Source organism: Megalobrama amblycephala, linkage group LG21 (genome assembly GCF_018812025.1).
Source record: "Megalobrama amblycephala isolate DHTTF-2021 linkage group LG21, ASM1881202v1, whole genome shotgun sequence".
Classification (NCBI taxonomy): Eukaryota; Metazoa; Chordata; class Actinopteri; order Cypriniformes; family Xenocyprididae; genus Megalobrama; species Megalobrama amblycephala.
In genome coordinates this window covers 15,107,439-15,125,543 of record NC_063064.1, presented here as the reverse complement: position 1 = coordinate 15,125,543, position 18,105 = coordinate 15,107,439, and the positions used below count along the sequence as shown (strand labels likewise).

Sequence of the window (18,105 nt, the reverse complement as noted above, 5' to 3'; positions counted from 1 at the left end):
TGTGGGTGGAGGGCAAGACAGCAAATTATCTAAAAGGGTTTTGAAGAGCACGATCTGGAGCCCTTCCAAATGACTAGTTCTGCATTATGTATTCTAATGGGGAAAGCCCTGAGGTGGTTTGGCTACGGACACCACTGCCAACTGAGGCTGTCAGAGCTCAGGCACAGGCCAAGGCCAAATGTTGTAGATCAGCTCCGGGCTTCAGTCACCTGGCCATCAGCCAGATCTCCAGAACATTATCATAAGATGGTAGAACAAAGTTGTTTACTACTGAATATCTTGTGTCTTAAAAAAAAAAAAAAAAAATGTTAGTTGCTGTCGCGATCGTATCAGTTGAAACAAGAAAGCGTAATTATGTTGTGTGAATTTTGCATGAATTTTTCTGTTTAAAATACATAATGACATTTTTGAGTATAATCTTCAATAATTAGATCTTTGAAACAGTATAAATATTTTAAATTCTCCTTAGCAAAACAAGTTCGTCTTCCATCAGAAACATACCACCCATTGCTCCCAAAGGAGCTTTTCACAACTAAAGATCTTTGTCAATGTGGTGCACTTAAACACGAATAGCTTTTGCTCAGGAGCCTGTTGGGGAATTTTCTCCATTCTTGAAACTATTATTCCAGCACTAGTGCTGGTCATAAGGGGACTCCTGTTGTGTTTTTGTTCTGGCTAACTTATACGTCATTCTGTTTTGTATTGATTTTGAGTTTCAGTATTGTTATTTTCCTCCTTACCTCGCTGGAACCCGTTAATCCGAGTGCTCAAAACATCCACTCCATCCCAACGTTTGTTGTAGTAGTTTATGAGTGCATGTGCTTGTGTGTGTGTGTGTTGTCACACAAATATGCTAAATATATTTAGTTTTAGATGGATTGGAGTATATTCTGATCGGAAATCCACCTAGGCTAGGCTTGGACGTAAAATCACAGCCTAAAGGATCAGTCAGTGACACATCGCTTTATATATCAAATCCCCTGCATTCTAACTTGGTGTATTGAAGAGAATACCAGCTTATCAGCAGGGTTTTTGGTCTGAGTTAATTAAGACCCATCCATTGGGAAACAGGGAGTGGAGATTGTCCTGAAAGGGCATCCTGGGTCAAAAGATTAGCACCGGACATCCCAGATTTGCTGATCCTGCCAAACAATGAGACTGATTTCAGGTCACTCCTCTATAGAAGCAATACAGCAATTTAAACAGATAACTATTGGAGAGCTTTAGATTTCATTTAGCAGCTTCCTTTGGCTCATATCCCTTATTTCCTAACACAATTCATCACTTGCATTCATATTTATGTAATGAGGCATTGGAGATTGTTGAATGTGGAACAGATTGTTTTGAGGTCAGACCTTCGTGTCTTTTAAGACATTGTGGGTAAAGAGTTGGACGAGGGGACAGAAAGGTCCCCTTCAGCTGCGTGGCCTGAAGCCCTCAAGACTGCTTCTGAATGGAGGTCATACCCGAGACTGACATTGATGTAATTCCGGCGAGGCAGAGTCCCGGCGCTCCGCTACCATGCGGCTGCCTCGACACCTTAAAGCAATAAAGCTCCTTCTCTGAGCGTGCCCTTGACGAGCAGGCCGAACGCATGCAGCGAAGGGGCACCGCTGCCTGCCACTCATGGTCCTGCGTTGGTAATGTCTGATCCCACTCATTTAGGAATGGGGAATGTGAACACACAAAGCTTGTTTCCATGTGTACATCCATTTGTAAACAAGGATCTCTGGAATTATTACAACAGAGAAATCTAGTTTAAAATTTGTGACACGTTCTTTGGATTTAGTTGATTGACAAGAGTCTTTACATTTATATTGTTGAAAGGCATTTTTTTTTTTTTTTTTTTTTTCAACAATGTGTGGTGTAACCAATTAAAAATTGCCTTGTTTAATTGTTAAAAGTTTTTGAATCACATTTTTCAAGGTAAATATATTATACAAAAATCAAGATTTTGTTGAATATAAAGTAATGTTACTCCATTTGACCTAAACTGTGAAAAATACTGCAATAAATGATCACAACTTAAATGTCATAATTAAAAAAATTAATAATGAAATAATTAATAATTAATAAAACTTAAAAGTAAGTGCTTGTGCTGCTTTAATTTTTTAATTTCAGTCAATTTGTATATATCTTAACGAAAAAAAACGCTAAATTTTAAGTTGTGATAACTAATTGCAGCAATCATTTTTACAGTACATGCCTTTTCATAAAAAGGTCAAAATATGAGATGATTTTTCTAGTGACTTTGGGTATGCTATCAGTGTTGTTTTTTTATATGGTTTTTATTTTTGTCACATGACAACAAAATGGCTTCTAGCATGTTTGTTACACCACTTTGATTTAGCTTATAAAACCTTTTCAAATAGGCTATTCATATATATTTTAGGACAAACTGCTTCATTATTACTTTTTTAAAGAAATAATAAAAGATTTTTCCGTGAATTTTCAATTTGTATTTTTTTAACTTTATTTTATTTTGACAATCTCTAGAAAGCTACACCGAGACTTTTTTTTTACTTATATATATATATTTTTCCCCCCCAGTAATTAAAAACTCGTTCATAAAAGAATGTGTATTTAGGCCATTTTTGTAGGCTAAATTGTAGCTATAATTGCCTGATTGCGCAAAACATTGCAGAACTGTGAGGCAGGTACTTTTGTTTATAAATATATGCGAGTACCTTCATTTTAACATGTCATCTCAGTTATTCATTGAATGAATTTTCACAGCCTGTGAAACTAGATTAAACAACATATTGTCAGGTTGACCTCCTTTATCATCATCTTCTTGGACATAAATACGTGTACAGAACACCATGCGGTCGCTTGGCTACGTCCATCTTTTCAACACAATCCAAAGAGCGCGCGCCTGACGCTCATTAACTTTCCCCTTGGCGCGCTACAATGCGCCTCGCGAGCGCTTTGTGCCAAGAAGCAATGCTTCTCTTAACAAGTACTACAACTAGCCCGCTCTTCTCCAACTGGGAGAGAAATTGCTTTCCAAAACGATGGAAGGAGGACGGTTTAATTAGAATTTCATTTGAGCTAAACTGAGAGAAACGATGTAGTTAACATTTGGTGGACTTAATTGGGACCTTTTCTTCCTCGCCCCCTTAAAAATGCGGACGCTACCCCCGTTAATCTTCCATTTACAATCAATTGAGTTGACCAAACAAAAGTCTGGGTCTTTTTTTTCTTCCTGTCTCAGCCGAGCTTTTGTCGCTTGTAAATGCCTCAATTTCGGCTGATCTCTGTCGTGTACATGCTCTGCGCTGTTGACAGTTCATTAATGCGCTCTTGTCCCTATAATCCCTCTCGCCGCGTTACATGTGCATGCAGTAATGAGCTCCGTTGTCAATTAACATGTTTCTAGAAGCAAAGCTGGTTGCTCAGATGTTTGAGAGGTAAGTGCAGAAAAAGGCCAACGAGACTGCCTTTAGGTTGTTTTCTTCTCTGCAATCTTTTTTAGGCACTAGGCAAGATAGGCAGCTTTGCACAAAAGGGATTTTTTTATACCTCACACAAACATGTCTTTTGGTGAGACCCGCCCACACTGGTATTTTCCCAGACCTCTTCACCACCAGAAATCCTCTCATCTTTTAGTTCATTTTTCTGCTTCTATATTGTGTTTAAACAATCCATTCTCACAGCACACCAAATCAACGCATTCAAAATGTCAACCCACTGAATCAAATAAAGATGAACTGCTGCCTTAAAATCAAATTAGCAGTGATAAGTTTAATTTTTAGATCAGTTTGAATGTAATTACTGGTGAATAAAATCGAGCCGATACTAAAAACTTGTCGAAATTACAAAAGTAGACTGAATAGAATATAATAGTTCTTGCACTTTGCTCTATGACTTGTTTCTCTTTTGAATTAATATGTTCAGTATTTACTTATTTACTTATTTATTTTTTACTTAAATTTAGTTTATTCTTATTCTTCTTAATAATTATTTTACTAGCCGTTTTTAGCTTTTCCTCTCTTTGCTTCGCACAAGAAAATTTATATTTTCAGTAAATGCGCATTATAACAAATGCAGACTATATCAAATGTATTCCAGGTTGTAAAGCTCTCAAGAATCGATTATGAGTCTTGAAACACATAGTGGTTTATGTTTAAAAAATCACGCATTTATTCCACATTGGACGACATTCGAATGCAGCTGAATGAAAAGAAGACACTTCTGTTCAAACACATTTTCGAACCGTGCCTCTGAGGAGGTGAATAGGCCATTCAACTAGTAATATTAGTCTTCCTTGTGGTCCCAAGACGTGGGCATAATTGCTAATTGGGCTGTAATTGGGAGAGTGAGATTTGGGATCACGCGCTTGTCTCTCATCAGAATTTCTGTTAGCGTATAAGGATAATATTGTTCCAGGATCCGTGCTCGGAATACATTATTGTTTATTAAAGCGGCGGTGATGAGGAGAAGTGGGAAAAGTGTAGTCCATTTTCCACCTACTGATGAACACGACTCGATGCGCTGAAGCTTCCCCTGAGGCTCTTTAGTTGATTAACGTAATAGGCTTTCAAGAGTCCATGTTTTATCTGATAATTTGAGCCATTAAACTGAAGTCAAGTGTACGGTCAGAGAGGCAGAGCCGTGTATCAAATGTCTGAGTGAAACCACAGGCTTTGAACTCCACCAGACATGTCATTATGAGCTTGAAATTTAACTGAGCACTGAATGGCTACAGGCGATAGATCGATATTATATTTGATAGATGAACGAGTCTTGTTTGTCCCTTGATTTTATTAAAACGACACAAATTATACAATTAATTTACCAGACAGTGGCTAATATAGTTTACTTAAAAAAGTGTCAGTTTATATTTTACTTATAAAGACGAATTTTATGCAAAAGTAAATCTTTAGTTACTGTTTTTAGCTTGTAGCTAATTCTTTTAAAATAGGCTAGCACAACTCAAGTCTGAATTAAGCCTATACATTTTCAAATGACCTTAAAATAAAATGTGCTGATCCTAAATCATAAAAAAATATGAGAAACCCCCAAAATGAAGCAATTAAGATTCATGTTAAACAAACAGATGGTGAATTCAGGTAATTTTTCTAGGCTATATAAAAATAAAGCCGACATTAATGTATTTAGGATTTTATTTTTAGCATTTGCTTTACTGCGTCAACAATTGTCAACAAATTTACAAATTTATCAAACATTTCTTTTTACACATAGGTTGCATTTATTTATAAAACGCTTTTATTTCATCTAGTCTACAAATAATTGCTTGACAGCCCCGTATGGCAGTGGTTTCGTTAAATAATATTTTATTCTGTTTTATGTACAATTCCTGGATGATGTGATGATTTTCTCCCGTCCTGTTCTTCTTCGTTCATGTCGGTGGAAGATGTTAAAGCACCACACACACACACACACAAAAAAAAAATGCGGTTCATCAATTGTCCAAGTTCAGTCGAAAACTGCTCGCGTCTCAGTTTTGGTGTCCTCTGGAAGAATCATTTCCGCTGGATAAACAACTGGTGTTATCGTGCAATTTCCGTATGTGCTTTTTCAAGTCAAAGTTCCTGCAGAAGCCTTTCCCGCAGGTCCCGCAGGTGAAGGGCTTCTTGTCGTTGTGCGTGTGCATGTGAAACGTGAGGTTATAGATCTGATGGAAGGCTTTGCTACAGATTGAACACTTGTACTGTTTTTCGCCACTGTGGGTCAGTTTGTGATTCTTGTAATTCCCTGAAAAATTAATAATAATAAAAAAACGAATTTGTCAGTTTTTCCCCCAACAGGTCAACAGTTCACAATTAAGTTACATTTAACAGAAGAGTTTCATTTCCAAGCCTTCCCTAATCAGCACTTTGCATGTTGAAGTCAAGAAGTTGTCAAACTTAGTTAATATCACGTCGAGAGCTGTCGACGTACAAAGGAGTTAAAGGTCTGTGTTTTGACCCATATGAAATGTAAAAATCTTGTAATGGTATAAGTAGTTAGTAGAGTGACAAATTGATCTCATTTAAAATTGTTTAAGGCCTTGTTTTTCTTACCTTTTTGATGAAAGCCCTTTCCACAAAATTCGCAGACGAATGGTTTGTAGCCGGCGTGAATTCGGATATGTGTGTTTAAAGTCGAGCTTCTGTTGAAAGCTTTTCCACACTGGTTACATTTATGAGGTTTCTCCTGTGAATAAAGTCATAACATCTTTGTAAGTAAATTATATCTCGCGGGAGCATTTTATTAAAAAATGATAAGGTTCATAAATTGCAGGGTTTTTTTACTCACCTGTGTGTGAATGATTTTATGTCTACATAATGTGCTGGCCTGCCGGAAACCTTTCCCGCATACTTTACACACGAACGGCCTTGCTCCTGTGTGTACCGGCATGTGTCGCGTCAGGTTATAGTGCGCGTTGAAGACCTTAAAAGAAAAACGAAAGAGCTCAATAAATCATCGTCAATTTATTTGATGTGTACATCATTTTAATTTCCCACATTCCGTCAAAATAACTTGACAAATTCCGTAATTTACCTTTCCACAAACTTCACACGTGAAGTTCTTGGGTTTCCCGTCAGTTGAGCAGTTATTCGTTTTGCTGTGCGCTTTCACTCCGTTCTTCTCAGTCAGATTGTTGTTCTCCCGAACAATCTGGTCCAGCTGCCCAGGAAGATGCTCTTTATGTGGATACTGAGGTGTGGGGAATTTCTCCGGTGAAACACACGCAAGTTTCGCGTTCTCCAACAAGAGGAGCTTCTGGTGCGCGCTTATGGCTTGTGCTTGAGAGTTCGCGATTGCTGAGGAAAATAAGTGTCCGCTCAGCAGCTCGGACTGATGATAAGCAGAGTCCAAGTAATTGAAATAACACAACGATCCGTTGGTGGGCATGGCCAGCGCTTGGTGTATCACCTGCGGTTTGATGACCCTGCTCCCCGGCAACACCGAGTGCTTGATGCCCGCGTCCGTTTTGCTGCAGACGCCGCAGTTGGCTTTACACATGGCCGCTGAAGTGCATAGTGCTCCCCTGAAATTAACTTTCCAGAACTCGGAATAGTTCATTAAAGCCTTGGCCTGCAGATCGTAGCTGAACGGCTGGATCGGGATCATGCAGGGAATGGGAGTACACAAGCCGACCGCCTTCTTCCCCACTTCGGATCCCTCAAGACTTCCACGGCGCTCCTCCGCTTTCGGTTCCGACGTCTTGGACATGATTCTGTCGATGGAAAACGCCAGGGACTTGGGTGCAGCCGTGGCCGTGGCCCCGCTCCTGTCGTCAAGTCTCGGGCAGGACATCACTGTTTCCAGAGGGAGAGAGCTCGCCATTTCTACCCAACTTGGTGTGAGCATCGACCAGCCGCCCCGTCCTCTCCTGTTGAATTCCAGAGAAGCCAGGACACGCACCAGTTTAATAAGCACCTTGCTTTTACAATGTCACCCATTTGCATTCAAATGGCCATCCCCAGAACAATAGCATCCAGGGGTACCCGATTAATGCTCATTAACTAGTACACACAAAATTAACAGGACATTACAGAGCTCGTTAAGCAGAGAATAAGACAAAACCCCTCCCAGAGTCGATTCCTATTCAGCACTTGCGAAAATCTTACAGCAAACTTACGCCAGAGAGTCGATGTTGTAGTTTACCTTTTTCCTCCAAAGCGCACAGCAGATGTATTCAACGACAACGGCGTGACTGCACTGTCACATTTTACTCACAGACGTCCTCATCAGCGCGAGATCACTGTCTGGAGCACTTAGCTGACATCACTTGCTCTTGCTCTTATCAGGGTGACAAGGAAGCGCCATCACCAGAACTGTCCCCTCTCTTACCGCTCATTTATACACGGCCACGGGGGTGGTATGCATGACAGATACTACAGATTATTATTTAAGTTTCTTGCCCCAATTCGTCTGTCGCGCGTTCACAGCGCAGTTCACATTTATGATCCGCAAGGTGCAGGTGGATTGCAGTAAAACATATATAGGCTAAAAAATCTTTATTTTCATTATTGTATATTGATTTTTTTTCTAGTTTATTTCGTTCTTAAAAATAATATTTTTTATGAAGACTAAAACGTACTTTGATCCTAAAATTGCTGCATTTGATACACATATAAGAACCCACACGAAAATGCGTATCAATAGTACGAATGTGTAATCTCGTAGAATATATACGCCATATATACGGTTAATTTTTTCGCGTGATACGCACATTATGGCGTATTATACGTACGACCCCCCCCCCCCCCATCCTAACCATAAAGTGCGTATCATATGCACGCGAAAAACTGCGTAGCCTACCATAAGAACTCCAAAACTCATTTTGGCGTATATATTCTACGAGATTACACACTCGTACTATTGATACGCATTCTCACGTGATCGTGTTGTATAATAACATAATCATACGTCACTTTATTTATTTGTTTATTTATTCATTCAGTTTCACAGGAAATGTGCAGTTCAGGTCGGTTTAATAAGAGGGATTTGGCGACCGTCCGACCAGTTTCAATTTTCATTGCAAGTTGCTAATCCTTGTCGCTGAAAATTGCTTTTCCATGCTGGTTTATACTTACTATTTGTACAATTGAGAAGGTCCCATTTCCACCTGTTTAGAGAGCAGATTGCGAGAGCAGAACCTCCCTCGGATCCTATTAAACGTTTTCCTCCTTCACCTATTCAGAGGAACCAATTTTCCAGCGCGATTCAGAGTTCAGCCCCGAAAGAAGCAGCTCTTTCACTTTTAGCCACTAAAGCACTGCGTGGAACCTGGTTTTGTGTTTTTCTGAAATAAAGGGAAGGATTAAAGCAGGGAAGAAAAGACTTAGCCTGGCCAGAGGTATAGAACGAAATGGGGGGAAAAAAAGGAGAGAGACCCTTTTAAAGCTGTATAAAAAGTTTGCTGGAATCCAGAGTTTTGTGTGCTTGCTACAATGACCAGTCGCCCTCTCGTCTTTTTAAGAGGGCCAGCTTGAAATCATTTGTTTGCAGACGATTTCACCTGAGACTCACAACAAAGTATTACAAAAAGCCCGAAAGGGAGCTTTTCAAGTTCAAACACAGCTATGTGATTATCTTTACTCTGAGGAGAATATGGTGGAAGTTGCTCATGCAGCGACGCCTGGAGATGATGTTGACTTAACATTCTTCTGAGGGAAGCGTGATGACGTTTTCGAACACGACAGCAGTGCAGTAATTAGCTTGTTGACTGTTGGCTTTGACTGTAAATACTACACTGTGAATGAACCGTCTGATTAAATTGCTCGTGAATTGGACTCATTTTAAAAGTTTAGCCTGTATAGTTGCTACATTTCTTTATTTTTTCTTTGTGATTTCAAGGCAGTTAGTGGTTTACTGTTTCAACGAAATAAAACAAGGAAAAAATAGTTGGGAAACCCATTCCCCACACCTGCAGCCGCAGCAGAGGTTCCACTAATTCTACTCATATGTAAATGATCTAACTCTAATTTGAGTTTATTCAGGCACAATTAGCGGCTTGTCCACACAATAAACATTGATCTCTGTAACGTCACTCTCAGTCCGCGAACACATTGCGAAATTAGCTCAAATTCCCATTCAACGGACGCGCTCCTCTTCAGAAAGCAGGAGGCAAAAGACGGAGCACGATTTACATGACAAATTGTTTGTGTATTATGGCGCATTTAATTGTCGTATACAAACCAGAGAACTTTACATAGATTTTGAGAACAAATAGCCATTAGTTCACACCCGATATTAGGAAAATGACATGTTTGGCACTGCAGAAAACTAAAGAAAATGTCGTGTTTGCAACATATTGTAGTTGTTTTTAAACTTAATTGAAAATGTATTCTTAATTTTAATGATTTTCCTTCAAGAATGAGTTTTTGAATCTTGGAAGAATGTCATAAATGTCTAAACATGAATGCGGGGTAAATATTTGGCTGTCATTATTGAGATTTTGTTGTTGTTTTGCATAATGTGACATATTTGGTCTGAGTTGGGGGAGAGGGGTTGATATAATATTTAGCCTACATTTGGGGACTAAATTTGGCTTGTTATAAAATGTAATGAATTATATAAAAAAAACGTTGAATACACACACACACACACACACACACACACAAATGGTAAAAGCTGTCTTTTGAAAGGGTGTGTGTGTGTGCTTGATTATATGATTTAGACACTAATTTGTATAATGACATGGTTATTACACTGTTATTATAACGTATATATGGTTTATTATTTAAAATGGCTTAAAAAAACATACTAAATGATGTTTATTAAAAATGTAAAAGTTTTCTGTGATGGGTAGGTTTAGGGGTAAGGTTAGTGTAGGGATAAAATATAAAATTTGTACAGTATAAAAACCATTACACCTATGGAATGTCCTCATATTGATAGGTGCACAAACATGAGTGTGTGTATGTATAGTATAATTGCATTTGTTTTAAAGTTGACCAGCATTCCAGAGTAAATTTTTAGTAATAACAGCAAGATTTGTCATTGGCTGTATAGCCATTGGCTGTATTTGTCATTGGCTGTATGAACAGCGAAGATGCAGACATATGTTTTTTTTTTTTTTTTTTTCAGTCTACATATTCACTAATTACTGAATGCTTATTTTCAGCAGGGCTACTTTTTCTGTGTCCACTTTGTTTAATTAAAATAAGTTTAGGTGTTTAATAAATGAGTTAATCTTTGCAACAGCAATGACAGCTTGTGAATCACATTAACAGGTTACATAAGAGAAGTGAAATGCGTGTGTCCAACACTAATGTGTGGTACTTACTGATAATGAAGAACTGTGAATTTAGCAGCTTTTAATTCCAGGTGCACTAAGAAAGAAAGTGATGTAACACTTTAAGTGTAAGAATTACAGGACATGAGAGACAAACAGAAATGGAGCGAGACTCAAGCACACCCCCAGAGACACATTGTGCCACACTTTGTGGCAGGGATCCCACCCTTAGGTGCATTTAGAGACCGATTCAATGCAACTCTTCCAATCCATCTGTTCTCAGAAAAGTCAGAGTTTTAATGAAAGTACAGATTTAAATTTAGTCCTGATCTGCACAGATATACGAGAAGAGAACATGTTGATTAGTCCACTTTTTATGTTGATTTGAGTGAATTTTTCTGATTTTCTTGAAATGGTTCCTAATACTGTTGGATTAAGAAATTAAGTGCTGGTGTGATGTTTAACATAAACAGATCAAATGGCAAGGATTAAACATCGTCATTACCATTCTAAAGCAAATAACTTGTCATTACAGAGAGAATGTTGTCTGTGTGCAAGTTGAAAACATGCCAGACTACACTCAATGCAAGGTTAAAAACAACCCAGTTGGGTTGAAAATGGACAAACTCAGCAATTGGGTTGTTTTAACCCAGCAGTTGGGTTAAATGTTTGCCCAACGTGCTGGACAGTTTTATTTAACCTAACTATTGTTTAACAAATGACTATATGGCTGCCTTAAAATTAACCCAAAATAGGTTGGAAATAAAAAATCAGATGCATAATTACTAGAGGCAACAATAATAATCAAAAGGTGAACATTTATTAATAAGCAATTTAATACATGTTTATTGTTTAATTATTCATTAAATTTATTGATACATGTTCATTTATTAATGTTAATTTCCAACATACTTTGGGTTCATTTTAAGCAAGCAATACAGTCATTTTTAAAATAATATTTGAGTTAAATAAAACTACAGGTTGGACAATCCAATAACTATGGAAGCTTGTTTTCTCCACTGAATAAAAAATAAAAAATGTAATTGCAACTTTTTATCTCTTAAATTTTGGCTCTTTTTCTCAGAATTCTGACATTTTTCTCAGAATTGCATGAAATAAACTCGCAATTGCATGTTATAAAGTCAGAATTGCGAGATATAATTCACAATTACGATGGAAAAAAAGTATTTTTCTCAGAATTGGACTTTATGATTCCTAATTGTGAGTTCATATCTCATGATTATGAAAAAAGTAGTCAGAATTGTGAGGAAAAAAGTCAGAATTGTGAGATATAAACTCGCAATTGCAAGAAAAAAAAAAGTCAGAACTGAGTTTATATCTCGCAATTCTGACTTTATTTCTCGCAATTGTGAGTTTATATCCTGTAATTCTGACTTTATAAAGTGTATATATCACAATTCTTTATGTGTAATAAAAATTATCTTTTACATTTATTCCATGGGGGAAACTTCCATAAATAACCGTCAATGTGGTTAACGTTTCTTCAAAATATCTTCTTTTGTGTTTCACATTAGAAGAAAGTAAGTCATATAGTTTTGGAATGACATGAGGGTGAGTAAATGATGACACAATTCCTTCAAACTATCCATTTAAGTGTGTTTTTTTTTTAGTTAAAGATTGCATGAAACCAAAGTTGTAATAGTCTTTTCATCCCTATTTTGTCATGTATCTGAGTGAAATGGCCTCTTGAACAAGAACAAATGTAGGGCGGTACTTGATTTTGTCCATCGGGAATTGATGTCATGTGAGTGACAGGTTGCCCCGCCCTCAGGCCAGTAAACACGTCATCAGAGAAGAGATGTCACTGCAAGAGGAAGGGGAAGCTATTTTGATCACAGATTACGAGGGCACAACATTTGTTTTATTTCATGGGGATTTTAACGAAAGGGCCCAAACATGAGGGTTAAAGAATTGAAGTTGCTGCTAACATGTAGATAAAGTACTTATTTACTCATTTATTATATATTTGTGCATTATTTATTTATTTATTTATTTTTTATAAATCTGAAGCCTTAACTAATCATTGTTGCATAAACCTTCACATCTTTGCAAATAGTTTTCCTGATTCCTACAAAAATGCTTACCTCAAACAAACATACAGACTAAAAAAACCCTCATATAGCAACAGTAAGAGAAAAAGAAAGTAGCTGTCGAAGTTGCGAAGAAAACAGTGAAGCTGTGTTGTCAGGCATTTGCTGTGGACTGCAAAAAATGGCTGTTTTAAAGCAGGCTTGAGTGAGTCCTTTTGTCAGCCAGGACATTCCAGCAGCCCGTCAGAGTTTCTCACCTGCGCCTCACTGCCTGTCCGTTCACCTCTCTTCAGCATCCCAGGACACACGCATGCGAGGATCGCTCAGATGTGCACATACGGCAAACATTTGCATGGTCACAGTACTCCCTCAATAGCTTTTTGTGATTGTGCGGTCTTGTCATAGCCATACACGGCTCCCTATCTATAGTGCATGCTCTCTTAGCCAGCTCTTTTCTGTTTGAAATTGTCTTTCAGTGCACCTTTCTTCTCTATTTTCCTTTTCAATTCCTAATGTTCTTTCAAGTGCTGAGTGAACCACTTTTGCTCCTGCTTCTATTTGTCTGACCCTTGTCCGTGTGCAGTAGGTTCTCCATAATGTCAGCTCTGAATGGCACAGTGGTCTCCAAAGCGCGGGGGGACTCAACTGCACCTTTGATGCTCCGAGCAAAAGGTTTGAATGCTTTTTCCAGAACAATGGCGAGGAAGCCTGACAAAGCCGCGGGTGCAGCGCAACCTGAGTAACCCTACTTCACCTTCCTATTCACCATTCACGTCCCTCATCTGTCCAGCAAATTAAATATGGTCCGCAAAATGGACAAGGGAATGTCCCCTCCGGCGTTATGGGGATGGAGGAGACTGCGGGATGCAGACGATGTGTCTTGTGAGTAAGGCCGAGCATTAACATATTCACTTCAGGCTTCAGAACAGGTGGATGAGGGAAGAATGGGAATGAGAATGAGTGAAGGATGCCATTCCAGCTATTTGATTGGCTGCAGAGAATGAGCTCATTGCTCTCAAGGGCATGATTATCCACTTTAAAGTTATTTCAAGCATATTTGTGTTTCTTTGAGGAGATGTCTCAAGTTATCAGACTCTCACATGACATCACCGTTGAGAGGATGTGTAGTAACAACACTGTGGAACTGCAATTCTTTAATAATGGTGTTTATTAACTTTTTTTTTAGATATAATTACTTTATATATTGAAAATTAAAGTAAACACTACAAAGTTTTGGAGTCAGTCGGATTTAAAGGGTTAGTTCACCCAAAAATGAAAATTCTGTCATTTATTACTCATGCGGAATACATGAGTTTATTACTCTTCGGAACACAAATTAAGATATTTTAGTTGAAATCCGATGGCTCCGTGAAGCCTTTATAGGGAGCAATGACATTTCCTCTCTCAAGATCCATAAAGGTACTAAAAACATATTTAAATCGCTAAATAAGTCGTTATTTTGTTTGTTTTTTTGGCGCACCAAAAATATTCTTGTCGCTTTATAATAATAATATTGAGCCACTGTACTCACATGAACTGATTTAAATATGTTTTTGGAACCTTTATGGATCTTGAGAGAGGAAATGTCATTGCTCCCTATGGAGGCCTCATGGAGCCATCAGATTTCAACAAAAAACACTTAATTTGCGTTCCGAAGATTAATGAAGGTCTTACAGGTATGGAATGGCATGAGTAATAAATGACACAATTTTCATTTTTGGGTGAACTAACCCTTTAAAAAGAAAGAAAGAAAGAAAGAAAGAAAGAGAAGAAAGACTTTTTTCCAGTAAGAATGCATTAAATTGATCAAAGGTGACAGTAAAGACATTATGATATAGAGATTTCTATTTAAAATAGATTAATAAATAATCCTATTTAATATCATATTTAATAAATAATCCTAAAAAAACATATTACAATTTCCACAAAAATATTAAGCAGCACTACTGTTTTCAACATTGGTAATAATAAGAAATGTTTCTTGAGCAGCAAATCAGCATATTAGAATGATTTCTGAAGGATCATGTGACACTGAAGACTGGAGTAATGATGCTGAAAATTTAGATTTGCCGTCACAGAAATAAATTACATTTTAAAATTAATACAAAAAATATTTTAAAGTTTAATAATATTTCACATTTTTTTTACTGTAATTTCATCAAATAAATTGCATTTTGCAGAATTTTTCTTTATTAAACGTTCAATTTAATATTTTTTTAACAAATTCAAGACTCACTCACTGAAAATATTAAATATAATAAATTACTATATATATCAATTGACAGTAATTGATCAAACTAATTTCATAATTTGAGTCCTTAAAATGTATATTATGCTATAAAAATTTTTGTCAAAGCAATAAGGCACTCAAGTTTGTGCTGTATAGTGAATATAGTCACATTTCTAACCTTTCAGCCATGACTATATTCGCAATATAGCACAGCATCTAATATTTATTGCCTAATTATAATGCAGATTATTTGAAATTTTTATTTACAAGCAACTCTTGTCTTTATTCAGCTAAACTGATTTGGAAAAAGTAAAATAATTTTTTTTTTTTTTTTTTTTTTTTTTTTTTACAAATTCAAGACCTAACTCACTGTCATCAAAATATTAAATATGATAAATTACTATATATTATCAATTGACAATAATTGATCAAAATAATTTCATAATTTGAGTCCTTAAAATGTATATTATGCTATAAAAAATTTTGTCAAAGCAATAAGGCACTCAAGTTTGTGCTGTATAGTGAATATAGTCACATTTCTAACCTTTCAGCCATGACTATATTTGCAATATAGCACAGCCTCTAATATTTTGTTGCCTAATTATAATGCAGATTATTTGAAACAAGTCAAAGGTTCAAATTCCGCCTGCTAATTGCTAAATGAACATGCTAACACAGCTGATTGTGACGCAATGGGGTAATTTACCAAATCTTAATTTACCAAATCTTGCTTGAAGGGCGGATATCACGCGGAAAGGCACAGTGAGATCTCAGCATAAGCCCATTCACAGGGTCAGATATGACACACTTTATCCTCTGAGCCATTTCTGATTAAAGCAGGATGATGATGATCATCTTCATCTCTCGCTCACTCACTCTCAAGCTGACGGCGCTCCCATGAGATGAACATAATGTGAGATTACTTTAAACATTAAGCTATTCATTTCAAGGAAAAGATCAAAAAAATAATAATCAGGCCCGTTGTACCCCGTCCTAATGCGGAGATAAGATGGTTGTGGGTTGGCTTTAAAAAAAAAAAAAAAACATAAGAGGCTTTGAATTGTCCTTGTTGAAAGGATCTGACATCTACCTGTTTACTTAGAGGGTTTACTTAGAGACGCGCGCTGGCATCCAGTCCCTCCACGCGAGCGCTCGCGCATCTGAGAACAGTCGGTTGTAGTGTAGGTGAGAGTCGTGCGCAGTCTCGTCATCACACAATGACATCTGCTCGAGGCAGGGTGAAACTACGCACGCTGTGGGCCTCGAATTGAAACGTTTAAGTCTAACCCAACGTTGGCACACAAATGTAATCTCGTGCTACTTTTCCTGTGTATTTGTGCCTGCAATTTGTGTTTTTCATTTGCCCACCGCCTTCGTTCTTGAGGTCACACGCTGCGCTCGAAGCCGGGTCTCGCGCCTCGGAAGCCTCTCCCGCACAGATGCGAGTGTGAACCTGGGGCCAGTTCTTGTTGCGCCGGTCAATTGGAGAATCTTTTATTTGGATACACTTATCATTCCTATTTCCTAACCTGATTGAGGCTTAAAAGCCAAAGCAGCTCAGATCGTGCCAGAATAAATCTCCTTGCCTATTAATCTGTCGCCGGGTCCTCTCCCTCTCAAAATTGTTGCATTGCGACAGGATTTATGAGGAAATTAAATGTATGATATCCGAGGCTCCTCTTACGGCGCTCCGTTCCCGGCGACAGAGCATTTCTGTCCTCCTCTGTTGATTACAGTGAAATCAGCGCGAGAGCGGCGCCTCGGAGGAAGCGTACATTCCCACAATTAGGTCACAGCGGCGGGCCACGGGAACATATTCTAGCGGTGGGCCTCTCTCATTTGTCTTTCCCTGCCCTGTGCCCCCGCGCCGAGCAACACACCAAATTGTATCCGTGGGTTTTGATCGGAAAGCGTAAGGAGATGAAAAGGCAATTTCCATCTGCTAGTTAAAGCTCCTCCATTCCTTTCTCTGGCTCTGAGTGCTGCATTATTGCCCATAGTCTGTGCTCCAGGGGGTTAAATGAAACACTTCACCTCAGTTATACTTAATGTGCCAATGGACAATGTTATTCAACAGATCACATGTAAATGCTGAATGATACATTCGACAATCTTCATCACTGTATCTTTAAATCATAAAGAAGAACAAAATGTCTTTTTACTTTTTTTTCTTATATATATATATATATATATATATATATATATATATATATATATATATATATATATATATATCTGTCTATCATCTTTAAATTTTAAAATATTTAAACAGAAAACAGTTATTTTAAATTGTAATTAAATTTCACAATTGCTGTTCTACTGTGTTTTTGATATAAATAAAGCCTTGGTCAGCATAAGAGACTGACTTCTTTTAAAATTATAAAACAAAAATAAATAAATAAAAATTGTCATCTTCTGCTCTATAAAAATATAATAAATATAATATAATATATATATAATTATTATTATTAATTATTATTATAATATAATATAATATAATATAATATAAAAAAACTAAATTAAATACAAATGATTCGGGCTGTCAATCCAATAAAATAAACATGAAATCTAAAATATTATTATTTTTAATTTAAATATGTATACATATTTAGAATGTTTTAATTTATGGTTCCTTAATTTATGTTAGTATTGTTTAAATATGTTAATTCATGATTGGAATCAAGATTTGTTTGTTTTTTTTCTTCTAAAACCAGTGATGGTTTCAAATCTTGTTGTTTTTCTCATCCTTGAGTTGTTTTCGAGAAATCAGTGTTATAATTAAGATATTCATCCTTCATTTAATATGTCACTGTATTAATATCTAATCCCTTGCATTTATACTTATTGTCTTGAAGATCAGACTGATTTGTTTTGAAAATCTTATATGAACATTTTTAATCTGGTTGAGAAGATCTGCCTTGAGACTGGTCTGTTTCATCTTTGGTCAGTCAATCTCCTTCTGTTGTGCAATATAGGCACTGAAGATGAGCTATGACTTAATCCCAAAATGTTAATCTCAGACTTTTTTCTTTTTCTTTTCTTCTTGGTGGAAGTGGTTGGGTGTGGGGAGAGGTTAAAGTCATGGTTGAAGTTGTGTGCTTCTTACTGTAAGTCCTGAATGAAGCCTGTGC

General features: G+C 37.1%; 2 protein-coding genes across 4 annotated transcripts in view; one reads left to right on the top strand and one right to left on the bottom strand.

Moving 5' to 3' along the window:
• The window catches only part of lg21h3orf14 (linkage group 21 C3orf14 homolog), a 33,128-nt gene that overhangs the window by 6,860 nt on the left and 8,163 nt on the right, over nucleotides 1-18,105 (top strand). The window lies entirely within an intron of this gene.
• On the bottom strand, nucleotides 5,109-8,179 carry fezf2 (FEZ family zinc finger 2). Of its 2 annotated transcripts, none has more exons than XM_048171796.1 (5): nucleotides 7,592-8,179; nucleotides 6,508-7,342; nucleotides 6,262-6,396; nucleotides 6,027-6,159; nucleotides 5,109-5,718 (listed from the first exon to the last, which is right to left on the bottom strand). In XM_048171796.1, exons 2-5 carry the CDS (start codon nucleotides 7,318-7,320, stop codon nucleotides 5,462-5,464), a joined length of 1,338 nt encoding a protein of 445 aa, XP_048027753.1. In that variant the 5' UTR covers nucleotides 7,321-7,342; nucleotides 7,592-8,179; the 3' UTR covers nucleotides 5,109-5,461. The 2 variants fall into 2 exon arrangements, with proteins under 2 accessions (XP_048027753.1, XP_048027754.1); XM_048171797.1 differs by having other exon boundaries at nucleotides 7,618-8,179.